Source organism: Pyxicephalus adspersus, chromosome 8, assembly GCF_032062135.1.
Source record: "Pyxicephalus adspersus chromosome 8, UCB_Pads_2.0, whole genome shotgun sequence".
In the NCBI taxonomy this organism is placed as follows: domain Eukaryota; kingdom Metazoa; phylum Chordata; class Amphibia; order Anura; family Pyxicephalidae; genus Pyxicephalus; species Pyxicephalus adspersus.
The window spans coordinates 34,934,036-34,948,589 of record NC_092865.1 but is presented as its reverse complement, the minus strand read 5'-3'; the positions used below and the strand labels follow the sequence as shown (position 1 = coordinate 34,948,589).

The following is a 14,554-nucleotide window of genomic DNA, read 5'->3' as shown; positions in this document are numbered from 1 at the left end:
CTCGCCCCCCTAAGATCACCCACAACCTCAGCTGTGTTTAGCAAAAGATTTCTTCTGCAAGTCATGCAAACCGCCCCCCTCCCCCTCTCCAGCCACCATCTGAGTGAGCAGGGAAGCCCTGTTCATATCTAGGAGGCGTCCGTATGTCGGATGTCCCTAACCCGGGGACTACCTGTATTTATGTGTTCATGCCACACATTTAAAACGTTTATTTTTTAAATACCAAAACATCTTTAGGCTAATAACTTACAAATTCATATAAGAGATTCACAGGCTTTTGCAGTGGCAGTAACTGGAATGGAAGGTGTAAGAATAGTTCCCACTAAATCTGTGTGTGAAGAGATTGTTGTAAATGTATTGTATAGTTGAAAGGTGTGTTGATCAATATATTCGCTTACCTTGTGAGTATCCATATTAGTTTCCATTATGGAGGCACACCACTGAAAACACACTCTTTCAAGTTTCTAAGTCATCTATAATTTGTAATTGTAGTAGAAAAGATCAGTGCTAAACGTTTTAATCTATTATTCATATAGCTTATATTTCCATGTCATATATCCTTAAACATAAAAGATAAGAACTATATATGCTATAAACTGAGTATAAACCACAGCTTTTTCACCTGAAAATGACAGTAACAGAAAAAAGAATCTCGCTTTATACTCAGGTCATAGCAGTAGATGGTGCTATTTGCTTAAGTAAAGTTTGTAACAAACAAGGGACCTATCACACCCAACTCAAAAGTACAAAATACTTTAACTTTTAACAATAGGTAAAGATAGAACTAAACCTACTTGATTTCTTTTTTGAATAAGTCAAGTATTTAAAGTTCCTGACAAAAAAACTGTATGCAAAAGACAACATCTTTGGTTACCACAACCAAACTATATTTTTGTGAAAAAATTGTAGTTTGTGTTAACATCATAAGGATCATAGCTGAAATTTAACATGATAAATAAGAAATAAAAATATTGTATAAAATATAATTTGTGTCATTACAATTTGTGAGTCCATAAGTAAAAAAAAAAAAAAAAAAAGCAAGCTTTTCTTGTTATTATTCACTCTGAGTGGAATATGTACAATGCTGTGAAATGTATTCCTCTTGGTTTAGGCCCTCTGGCAAAAGTCAGAGCCAATAAGACTCTTGGATTTATAACTTTCTGTGTTTCCTTTGCTAAATCAATAAGCTGCCTGTGTAAGTTGCTGAGAATCTCATATCTTCTCCATGTGGCGGGGCTCGATGGAAGGTAATTTCACAGCTCTAGGCCTGCCGGGCGCAGCCAGTGGCTCTGCTTATAGTTGTAAAGTTGATTACTGTTCTAAATAGCTAACTAACTAGTTTACCGGAACATCAAGAGTACGAACACCTCAGGGAACTGTCAAAGTTTTACTAACTTCTGAGACAGCTAAAAACAACAAACAAAAGTGAAATTGTGAAGGTTAGTAAGCAGAGAGATAGATAAGGTCAATCCATCTTGGATCAGAAATGGTCAATTTGTTTATGCAGTGCTGCAGTGCAGATTCGTATAATACTATGTAGACGTGCTACAGCATGCGTACTTTGATATTAAGTTTCAGACTTAAAAAGTTTCAGACTTTCTAAGTCTTCAAGCCATTGTGAATAAAGATAACAGACCTCAAATGCCCTGTGCAGAAACAGTATTTGTTTATTAGTCACCCTCCAGCCTTTTCTATCCAAACCAAAATCTAGAATCTGACAAAATTCCAAGATATTGTCAAACCCAAAAGAGGATTAAAAGTAAATAAAGGTATAAACCGAGAGAGCAAGGTGACACAGGTCTAAGCCATCAAGTTTATTTAATAAGGCAAAGAGCAAGATGCAGATGCAGGAATTCACACAAATCAATGGGAATTAATTTTCTACTGATTTAACGACAGTAAACTTATCCCTAGTTAGTTCTGTATTGATTAGTGAAAGTAGCATTGCTACTGAAATGTAGTGTTTTCTGTTTGTGGTTTAAATGATTCACTTGGGAATTTCACCAGCCAATTTTTTCCTTAGATTCACCTGTTTGAGATTCAGTAGTATACACGTATCCATCATATATACTTGTCAGTACAAAGTCACATTTAACCTGTTTATAATAGAATTATTCTGCACCAAGTGACAGCAACCAGCCAATAGATGTGGATTCTCATTTGTACAGTGATATGTAAACACAAGCATTTATGCCACAGGGGAATCTCTATCTTTGGGATGTTGGGATAATATTGGGTGAAATGATCAAAGATAAATATACCAATTAAAAAGGGAATAAATGTGACCCAAAATTATTATAAAGGTTACAGTATGTAAAATAATTGTATCACTTGGATTTTCACTTAGTTGTGAGTACATGTAATAATATGGTAACATTTGTTAGTTATTGTTCTTTGATTATTACACAATTTTACTATAGATTTGACAGTGTTGACTTGTTGTGTCTTTAAGTATCCCTGATGAAGCAGCAGTAGATAAAACTGCAAAACATGTTCAGTTTTGGAGCCTATGCTCTAAGGATAGAACCTATTTTTGGAAAATTGTATTTATCTTTGTCCAATGGAGGAGGATTAATGTATCTGTTTTTATTTGTAAAACCATTTTGTAAAAAAGTGTGTATATATATAATTTAATTTTAAGGTATTGATATATGCCACAATATATATATATATTTATTTTTTTTAAATATATGTATTCAGAAATAGGAATGTGGCATAATTATAAATTATACACATTCCATATTGTCCTTTTAAAATACAAGTTATATAAAAAAAACTGCCCTGAAAAAATATGAGGTATCAATTTTGATTCTGAAAATACTGGTCCCTTGACTCATTATCTGAACACTGCCTTCTATTCTTTACTTATCAGAAGTATGAAGATTAATAGTTCTGACTCAACATTAATTTCACTTACTGCATGCTTGCTCTGGGAAAATACTAAAGCCAGAGACAACTAAATAACCAATCAACTAGCATTTTCACAAGGAAATTAGCAAATGCAGCCTTTTTATTTATTATGTTTTCCTTTAGAACATTAAGGTAGAAGATCAAAACAAAGTTCTTAAATATTTTATTATTATCATACTGGAAGCATGAAAGGAATTAAATTGCTAGCAAAACCATAAGAAGACAAATAACAATGGCTAGTTAATGAAAAAACACAATAAAACAGTAAACATATTTATGTATATATATATATATATATATATATATATATATTTATATTCTGTTCAAGTAAAGTTCTAAACGTGTTTTCATTTGTAAAGCAGAAAAATAAAAAGCTAACATATAATTATTAGAACAATTAGAATTCAAAACACAGAATAGATTGTCAAGCATTATTGCAATTCAAACGTTCATTCAAACTATATTAAATTATATAAAATGTAATGTGATGTACGATAGAAAAGTCATATAGCTTTGTGTTTATAACACAACAGATTTTTTTTGTATAATTTTCTCAGAGGCTCCACCACCCTGTATTATTCACATCTGTCCATCTTGTCAATTATAGTCACTAATCGAATGATTTTACAGTTGGAAAAACTAGACTATGCTGTGGTGGCTTGTTACAAACACTTTCATTATTCAATTAGGGTCTCGACCTATGAGTTAAGAAACATAGGGCCCGATTTGCTAAAGTTCTCCAAAGCTGGAGAGGATACACTTTCATCAGTGAAGCTGGGTGATCCAGCAAACCTGGAATTGATTTCCTAAAAGTTATGTGCTATTAGTTAGCAAATGTTTTGAATCCTAGGCCCGATCCATTCCAGGTTTGCTCGATCACCCAGTTTTACTGATGAAAGTGTATCCTCTCAAGCCTTAGAAAGCTTTAAAAAATCAGGCCCATTGTCTCAAACTCCAAAAACATTACAAAAAAATAGTAATTAACCTTAATATTGTGATCAGAAATATGGTATTTATGCTTGTGTGTCTGCAATGCATACTAATCATTGAAGTCTGTATAGAACCGATATTTTGGTTTAAGGTGTGCAGTAACAAGTTGAGATATATTTATGTCTCCACCTCTGCAGCATGAAGATCTGACTTTTCACACCCACAATGTAATATCTTACTTATTACAAAAGTGTAAGTTTAACTCCTTACTAAGCTTATTATATCTCCATAATGTACAAACATTACCATAATGAGCAAGCACTCATGAGATGGTGGAGCTGAGTGTTCAGGAGCCAAGATTCACAATTTTAGATCTCAAAAAATGTAGGAAACCATCAGGTAACCATTTACCTTAGAAGGACTTGCCTGGAGTGAGCCAACCAAGGGAGCTTAGGAGAAGGCCTGCACGACTGGGGGAACAGGAGAGTAAACAGGATAGCGTAAATAATTTGTTTTAGGGTTACCTAGGGGTCAGTCCCGATCTTAGAGTTTGGTCCCGATCTCCGGCATGAGCAGTAGGAGCCCTTAATTTAATGTAACAAAAAAATTGCCAATCTCATTGATGCGCAGTGTGATCGGCAATTTTTTCCCCATCTACATCACCTGATCTCATGCCTGTGTACTGCAAGATCAGGTGATGTAGGAAGAAGAACCCGGAAAAAGAGAGATGTTGGTGCCTGGCGCTGAAGACAAATACCGGGACGAAGCAGGACTCAACGATGAAATCTTGTGACAGATATTCGGGATTAAAGGCACGTGTGTTTTTTTTTTATTTAGAATTAAGTTCCACTTTATTTGTTAATGGAAAGGAGGTCCAAAAAGGTTTTTATACTGCAGTTGAGATATGGAGGGAAAAAATGTGTTTATAATGTAAGGCTTTGCCTCTAATTGTTTCAACTAAAAGTGATCAAGGTAACAAAAAATATTAGAATTCCATTACCACTGTGCTGTAATACCACCAGCTATTCAGTGAAAAGACTGGCTTCTTTCCTTGTTGTTTGTTATCTCCCAGGTTCTTGAAGAGAGATGAGAGTGTTGGACATGTTGGACTTCATATACACTGATCACCTTGCAGCTTCACTCATTGGCACTTCCAGGTTTATACTTAGTGCAGTGTTGGGTGCCTAGAAAGAAGGAGGAATATTTCCAATCTTCATTTCCAGCACAGTATTGACATTTGAATCCCTAATTTTTGACATAAAGAAGACCTGTTTCCTCATTCACCAGGGGGTCCTTTTTTCAGTTTTAATGTTCATTTCAGAAATCATTCAGTTATAAAATATTTAAACATTATGAATCAATTAAATATATAAAATAAACACTTAAGCACAATTTGGATACAAAGGTATACATCAGAACCCTAATTTGCAATAAGGTTAAAAAATCTTTTTTGGGCCTTATTAATATTATTATCCAGTATTTATATAGTGCCAACATATTACGCAGCACTTTACAAGTCCATAGTCATTTCTCACAATCTAATGACCTACCATATGTCTTAATACAGTCTAAGGTCTAAAATATACCTAACTGCATATTTTTGCTTTCATTAAAAATATATATATATATATATATATATTATTTTTATTATTAACCTCCCTAGCGGTTCATTTCTTTCCGGTTTTATATGTCTAAAAGCGGTACATTGTTTTTCATGAAAATTTATTTTACAGTATAATATAATAGTATGAGTATAATAAAGTTTGAAACACAAAATTATTTAAAAACAATAAATTGAATAAATTAAAAAATCTATATATTTAAAAAAGAAAAAAAAAATTAATTAAAAAAAAAATACATATTATACTCATACTATTATATATACTGTAAAATAAATGTTCTTGAAAACAATGTACTGCTTTTATACATATAAATCCAATGTATTGCATTCAATACAGTTATTTTGTATTGAATGCAATACAAATGGATTTTGAATTTCCGGCCCTGCCTGACCGGGACGTACACACACACCAACGTCACCGGGAACTCCCCCAGTGACTCATCGGATTCAGAAGCAGGAAGAAGAAAGAAGACGGAGATCGCGGCGCTGGTTACCACTTTTAGCAACTTTTTCTACCCCGAGTCACACTTGGGGTTACCGCTAGGGAGGTATATAATAATGTAGTTACATTTTGCCTAATATATTTAGTAAGGAGTTTTTAAATTGCGTTGTATTGAAGAGTAATATTAATTAAACACATGCTTGATAATAGTGGGCCATACAGAATCACCAGAACCTTATCTATTATAAAATAAAAGGTTCAGAAACCTTTATTAGGGTAGAAATGTATGTGTAGAATAGTAAAAAAATATTCTGGCCAGTTTGGAGGTGGAAGGAAGTTACTTGGCATTGAAAAGATTAAAAGATACAATTCTCGAAATGAGTGGTGTAAAATAAAGATAAATAAAAGGTCATTTTTTACAGTTTGTCAAAAAAAAATGCACAGAGAATATATAAAGATTTCTTTTTTGCCAGCAGATAGAATAAGCATATTTAACTAAAACTGTAGTCTTTATGGTGATCAAACATTCTAATACAAAAAGATAATGTTTATTTTAAACTAGAGGCATACGCTAATTTTCTCTGTTGCAGTTAAAAAAGTACGTTTTGGAAGCTTGTCAACCTGGCTGCATCTTACAAGCTAATTTGTTTACTGCAACCATTCACAAAATCGTTTTCAAAGCTAATTAAGCTGTGATTATGTGCACATAGCACTTTGTGTGGTACATATGCCTGATTTATCAGTGAATATCTGCAATATATTTTCCGCCATTGTGACCAAAGAGGAACATTAGCCATTAGAATAAAAGGAAAATATTAAAACTGAAAAGACATAAAGAACATAACATACTACACAAAGCATCCAGTATTCTACTGTGTTACACCTTTAGCAAAACTTGCTATTAAGCATTCAAAATTGACCCTTTATATAAAAGCCTAGAAATGCGCAAATAGACAGAAGGGAGGAAGGAAGGAAATATTGCAATGGTAAAATAGTACAGTACTAATTATATTGTATATGTGTATCAGAATGGGCTTCCTGTAGAGAGGTCAGTAAGGACCCCCTTTAGCTTTCAGCAGTAATATACTAGTAACAGTTTAGCTCCTGAAACCCCTGGTAAGTTGGATAAGCTACCTTCTGTATCTTAGCATTTATGTTGGCAATATTAACAATGCCTGTGAGCCCCCTTGTTAAACCGAAACTTGCATAGAAAAAACCACTTACCTTTCGAAGAGTCTTCAATCCCTCCTCAATTTGATTCCAACAGGTCCTGCCCATCCTGAATTTCTTCTTCTTTTCAGCGTGGACAGGTCAGAGGTTCCTTCATCCTCTTCTGTCTTCTTCCATGTTCTTCTCCACAAGATTCGGTTCTAGTTTCAACTGATGTCCCATTGGGCAGGGGTGAGATCATATTATGTTTCTTCCTGGAAATGTAAAAATCATTTTCCGGGAAAGCCTCTTGCGTGCATGTAAAAGCAGCTGCATCTGTTAATTCTAAAAATCTGAGAATAAACCTATCAGCATACTTATATTTTCTTCTGAAATGCCAACTACCAGGCTGCCATCCTAACCTTCTTGCTTTAGTAGAGTCACTGGCTTAGCACAACCATGCAGATCAGCTTTTCTGACTTTCTCTGACTTTCCTAATTACCTATTATGACTCGGTGGCTCCAAGGGGAACACTTTTAAAAGAGTAAATATGGCATTTACAGAACATTCACTGCAGGTGTATCTTGCTGATGCGTGTGCTTTAAATAACGGTAATTGAACGAACCTACAATGAATGTTTAGTAAATGTCACATTTACTGCTTTATAAATATTCCCTCAAGTATTGAAGAAAGAAGGCTACAATGACATCCAAACAACTAACCTTTTTAGTGGAAAGTCAACAATGGCAGTCTTCTTTTTTTCTCTTATAATAAATTCATGCAAAATAAAATGTTCCTACTCAAGAGCAGAAAATGTTTTGCTGTAGATTGAAACAGGAGTCTATGTCTATTTTGATTTGGTAATAACAAATGTAGTTTTAGTATGTTCTTCATAATAAATAATTACTGTATATTATAATAAGGACCAATATATTTGTACTTTCTGGTAGAGAAAGAAACAAGTTAGTATTTTATATAAAGTTTATTTTTGTATATTATATAGAAAGCATATTTACATATAATTTAGTATCAAGACAATTTTGATTAAAGCATATCTAAAGCCAAAGTCTTTTTTTCTATTTTTGGAAAAAAGAAGGAAAGGATAGAACCCAAGTTAGTTTTATTTTAGTATAGTTATTCACTTGATTTAGTGTAGTTGGCCCAAGCTGTAGATACTTAGAGGTAGACCCCGGGTTACATATTAGATAGGGACTGTAGGTTAGTTCTTAAGTTGAATTTGTATGTAAGTCAGAACAGGTACAATATTTTAATAAATGCAATTAGGACAGATCTTTGGCTCAAAATATTATTAGGCAGGGTGGTGTAAGTTACTGTATAAAATCCTCACTGTGAGTTAATCACAAACAAAGCAAAAAAAAAAATCTTTATGGAGCTTGGACATTCATTAACTTCTGGAGCAAGCCTCTGTCCTGCACACAAGCGAGCAGGGAAGCCCTGTTCGTATCTAGGAGTCGTCTGTCGGATGTCCTTAATCCGGGGACTACCTGTATTGGCTAATTAAATGTCTATGTGTATTGTCACTATTGGAAAATAGTCACACAGAATCATTGGTACTAAAGTTCTGTCATCTAGTGACTTAAATGCTGTACTCTAAGCAGATAAGAAATGCGCAGAATAATATTAATATTAATTTTCTTTTAGAGTCCTAGAATAAACTTTAAAATGTGTGTATCTGCAATCAAAATGAAATCAGTCACATGTAACCCAACTAGCAGCACTTGGATGGAAAATGAAGCAGGTAGTACAAGGTTCAACACGTTTTTGTGCATGTTCAAAGAATGTCAGTAGAAAAAAAGGCAAAGAGATGACTTTATAGTAGTAGCTGGGTTTTAAAGTTATATTTCAAAACTGCAGTAGAAAAAAGACAGGTCAGGACCCTAGCTGTGCTGTAGAGCAGGAATGTATAAATATCAGACCTGACGGACAGAAATACAATTTGTTTGGGAGGTAAAACAGCAAATGTATATGAATTGTGTGTTTGCTATTTTCTTGTAGTTTTGTAGTGGTTTGAGAAACGATTGTATTGTTCTTAATGCATAAAAGCAAAACATTATATTATTTTACATATACAACATTTTAGGGAATCGTAGGCAATATTTAAATATGTATGTTCTCAGTTATGCATAAACCCTACATAAAAGTAGAAATATCTTTAAAAATCTTTCTTTATTCCTTTTGTATAAAAACAATTCAATCACATTTTAAAGCAATAAACCATTTTGAGTCAATCCTAAAGGGGTTCCAATATATATATATACCAAAATATAGTATACTTGGGACTAGTTGTAGTTTCTGTACAGAGTTATTGAAAAAATTGAATGTCATTATGAAATGGCAAAATGGAAGCATTAAATTGTGACACATCTACATATTCATGCAAAGCCATATAAAAATGACTGGAAAAAAAGCATATTCATGCAGAGTCATGTGAAAAACAGCTCTTCAAAGACAATTTATTCTTTCCATCTCGAGCACAAAAAGCAACAACTGCTGGGAAAAGTGTATATAAAAGAAATAAGAAAAAAAGTGAAACATATTTATATATATATTATATAGAAACTAATTAGTTCAGCCTCCAGATGACTAGTTCAAAATTGTAAAAGTCAATAAAATCCATCACAACAAAACATTTATTGACATCAAAATACAAAACAAAATAACAGACTGTAACACATACAAAAAATATTATTTCATAAAACACAAAATATATTTAGCTAAAATACCCAATACTCAATGGATAATCTTAGATCTCCAGATGAAAATTGGGCAAAGCAATAAACTCCCTTTTTTCATGATTTAGCAATCTAATGCAGGCTGGAGATTTTTAGATCATGATTATTTGAGAGGCGTTACTTGTGGTTGCAACCCAGCAAATCAACCTACATGCCTATGTTTATATCTGATTACATTATACTCTTTTTATTTAAGGAAAACCTTTATTGCTGACAGGGAATTATTATTTCAGGTAGTTACAGGATTGTTTGTGCTTTTAAAATTGGTATTTGGTTTTATTTCATTAGGAATGTATTCGTAAAGCATTCATTGTTTTAAATGACTTTGATTTATTGGCCTGCAATGTCTGGTGAATGTCATATTTACTCCTTTACAGTTATGTCCCTAAGGGCCCATTTACAATATTAACACAACCCTCATCCACCTTACGTTACATGTGTAGGTATGATGCAGTGCCATTTATTCCGAGTAGCACTCCAATACTGATGGACAGTATGTTGAGCAAGAGCTAATTTTAACTATCTTAATGGTCGATCCTATCAAAACTGACATAGAGGTCTGTCGGTTCTTAGGCTTTTCCATTGAACAAATCCATTACAAGGAAACTCTGGTCATTTTTTTTAATATACTTGATGTTGGAGACAAGAGTTTTATTTTCCCTGCTCTAAGAAGTAGTGTAATCACTGTAAATGTACAGAGTTTAACTAATGAAGTATCCCTCTAACACCTAAAAATAATCTCTAAATTGAGCCCTTGGAATTTATCTTCCACTTTTACAATAATATTTTTCGATCAAACAAAACAGAAGTTGTTGTTGATTGGGGAAGCAGTTTTCACTAAGGGAGGATCTGAGAGATTTCCTCTCACTTCCTGAAATAAGAACAAAAAAAAGACAACATTTTAGCCATTGTTATTACATAACATATATAAAAAAAAATAAAAAATAATAAAAAAAAAGTAAAAGTCTCTCCTGGGTAGACACTGAAAAGCCTCTGCTGGATGCATCTATCTTGCATGTGATATTGGCAACCCTTGTAGAACTTTTTACTCAAATGACACTCTATAGTAATGCCCTTTGCTTCTATAGGTAGGGAGGTAGGGAGTAGAGAGGAGTGAAGGAACTGGTCCTAGAAAAAACAAAAACTGAGGACTGAAATGTCTCTTTAAATTTGCCTTGAGCAAACAGATAGCAGCCCAACAGCCACAGTACTGTCTACCCCTTGCCACATCAAATCCTCTTGTAGAAGTGTCTTAATTATGGTCTTGGATTTATAGAGTTTCCCATTACATTGCATACTGCATATTGCATACTGAAATTAGATTTAAACCCTCCATTAAAGTTTGAAGCCTGCATGCTTAGGAGAGCCAATGTACTTTATTTCTTTTGCTGAAGTACTTGGTGCAGGTGTGTTACGGAACTATATAGGTCAAAGATGGTAATTAGACACTCCCAGAAGAGAGGAGGGCTATGTAATGGCAGGAGGAAAGGAAAGGAGAAGCTCTTCCTGGGCTGGTCATTGCAAGTGTATATGAAACATCATTTATAGATGAGAAATCAAAATACTTCTTTTTCTGTGCTTAACCTGCATGTTATTGATTTGCTACAGGCTCCCTTTAACCTTTAGCCAGCACATAATTCCATAACCTAATATTAACCCTGCACTGAATGTAAACGCTTGTTAACTCCTTTTCTGCATGTTCACATGTTCCTGCGGAAGGCCACCAATAACATGGCATTTCACCCTGAAAGGAAGAGGCTGTCAGATTTATGGTCCAGAATAAACAAATTTGTATATTTGTATTATGCTGAATGCAGCAGGATAGTTGAAATCTAATAGCAAGTAACGAAAGGGATAAGTTCTCCATTGGAGCGCCTTTGAGGCTCTGAAGTCTTCAAAATATATTGATTAGGCAACTCAGGCAACTAGTTTCTAGACACAGGATTACACATTTAGGTGGAATGTTTAATCTAGTACTTTTAAACATGCCACTGTTTAATGTTTTTTCTGCAATTAAATGAAGTAATAGTTCAAACAGTATTGCTTGATCTGTAGGCAGTGTGAAAACATGCACAATAAAGTGATTTTAAAGTTCAGTATTTCTTTAATTTTTATGTTGAAAATCCTCAAAAACACATCTTGAAGTTGGGTGAGTGCTTTCTCTGGCAAGTAACAGCAGTCATTTCTTGTGTAACCACAAAATCAATACCAGTACTTGGCAAATTGTATTATCATTTTGGGTTGATGGATGAAAGAATAAATGAATGAAATAAAAATTTAGCTCCCCTTGAAACTACCGATTGACACTATATATATATATATATATATATATATATATATGCTCATGTACTGAGTAGAAAAGTAAGCAAATGATGTGCAAGCCAGCAGTCATTGAACTACTTTTAGGTGCCACAATTATTTAAAAAATCTACAAAATATTAGAATATCTGCCAGTAATGACAGATGAAATAGCGTATGGATGGAACATGTAGGAATACTTACCCTGTATCTGTTCCATCAGTCTTTGTTTCAGACAAAGGTAAAGCAAAAAATAATTAGGCAATTTGGATCCAGAACCCTACTCCTCATCCAAAAAGAGGGACATTTCACACTTTTAGTATGGTAATTTTCATCTTGTAGAAGTGACTGATTTTTTAGCTTAGAGGAAGTAGGTATGGACTGCAGAGCCTTTTTAAGAAGTATCCTGGAGTCTAGAAACAAGCACTGTGTGTAAACTGAGCATTTAAGCAGAGGGCAGAATCTATAGAAGACTCTCTTGTTGGATGCTGTTTGTGGCTGTCAGCAGTTACTCCTCCCTCTTCTTTCCATCTCTGGTGCTGATCAGTCACTATGAAAACTCATTAGCTTCCCCAGGATGGGCTCTCCGCTCCTCACACTGGGTGCTCTTCTCAGCACTATGGCAATGATCACTAACTGGATGTCCCAGACCCTCCCCTCCCTGGCTGGGCTAAATACAACGCGTATTCCCACCAGCAACTCCCTGGTAAGTGCATGCAGACTTTCCCATCCCATACCTGAAATCCTTTACTGCAGCAACATCCTTGGGTTTATTCATCGTTAACTCATTCACTTCTCACAAGTGCTTACAAATGTAAAAAAAAAAAGAGCACTATTTAGTAGCAAAGATTTTTTTTCCAGTTATTTGTAATGTGATTTTATTTAAAATACACTGCCTGTTTCATTGCAAAAATTTAGGTTCTGAACTAAGTTACACCGTATTCACTTAAAGTAATGTGCAGTATTCTCTAGGGATAACTTTTTAACATTAACTACTGTCCAAAGGAAACAGTGGTAAGATGCGATCTTTATCTTGGTTATTTTCTTTCATAACGCTTGTTCAGTTGCTTATTATTAGCCTTTTTTGTATTTTTTTTTTAAGCAGTGAGAAGGTGCAGGTGATGAATTTTTTGCACATTGTCGGTGCTGCTTAGTGTGCAAACAGTTAATTTACGCATATGATTGCCAAATTAAAGATGGAACAGCGGCTCCAATTTCTCAATGTGAGATTTTAAAGTAGCTTCATTAAGTATTTAACGATGGATCTTTCAGCTGCGGATATGTTTCAGCTGTTGGGAGTGCAGTAGGAATATTTTCAAATCTCTCTAGAATAAGCAGTGGATTTTACAATATATTTTTGTTTCACACAACCTGGATTGCTAACAGAAATGAAATGACTTTGTGTTACTTGCTTAAGTGCTGGAGTACTGAAAATGCTTAACTTTGCAGTAACAGCTTCTCATCATTTAATCAGTTCTTGCATACATTATTATCTGTGATTTTAGACTTGGAGGGCTTTGATCTGAAGCTGGAAATCATACAGTTGAGGAAACTAAAAGTTGACATTAAGTATAACATAGCTGGTACCAGTAAGAAGCTGAAAATTTTCCAAACGGTGCAAAAGATATTTCTACAGTTTATAGGAAAATACATTTTGATAACAGGAATTATTTGTAAAGAGGATAAACATATTACTGCGCAGTAAAAAATTAGTCAAAATAGAGAGGGAGTTAAGTATTGTTTTAAAATGAGTTTGTTGGACCAGTGGAAGCCGTCATCCCCTATGAAACTTTCTTATAATACAGGCATTTGTGTTTAGGAAACTTTTTTTTTGTTAGTATTTTTTGTGCTTTTGTTTTGTTAAGAGATACATTTGTTATAAAAATGTTTGTTGATACGGTTCTTGCTTTAAGCTTAGAAGTGTGAATGTAGCCCACCACATGCTAGCTTTGGAGCAATAAAGTGTAACTTAGCGTGATGCACAGGGAAGCAGTAAGTAGTCCAACAGTCAAAAAATGGAATGTTTTCACACAATTACTTTGTTTTATGATTCTGTTCTATAACTTACAATAGAACATTACTATACAAAACTATTTATTGTGGTGCTTTAAAGCAAAACTCTCTGAAGCAGATGTTGGTTGTGGCATTGCCATTTTTTAAGAGTTATTCACACTAGTTTATGCACATTGGTAAGTTTAGCATTTACATTTTTTTTTGTTTATTTCCCCTTCATATCTGTTTTTGTGTTAAAGTACATAGGTGTGAATAGTCCCTTATTAGGCCCCACTGAACTGTGACCCATAAATGTGATCCCATAATATACGTAAGAGTAAAGTTTCTACTTGCATTTGTCCAGTAAAATGTTTTATTGCCTATTCATTTTAGTCCTGGTTGTATTTTTCACTGAAATCAATGGAAATACTTCAAAACTCATGTCAGTGTGAATCAACG

General features: G+C 34.0%; 1 protein-coding gene across 2 annotated transcripts in view; it reads left to right on the top strand.

Moving 5' to 3' along the window:
* OLFM3 (olfactomedin 3) overlaps positions 1-14,554 on the top strand; it is a 118,591-nt gene that overhangs the window by 46,182 nt on the left and 57,855 nt on the right. The window contains exon 1 of one of the 2 annotated variants that reach the window (XM_072420014.1): positions 12,445-12,809. The exons of the other annotated variant lie outside the window; for it this stretch is intronic. Coding sequence (XP_072276115.1) covers positions 12,681-12,809 — 129 coding nt within the window. The 5' untranslated portion in view covers positions 12,445-12,680. Of the gene's footprint in view, positions 1-12,444; positions 12,810-14,554 lie in introns of those variants that run through there. 2 annotated transcript variants of the gene reach the window in all.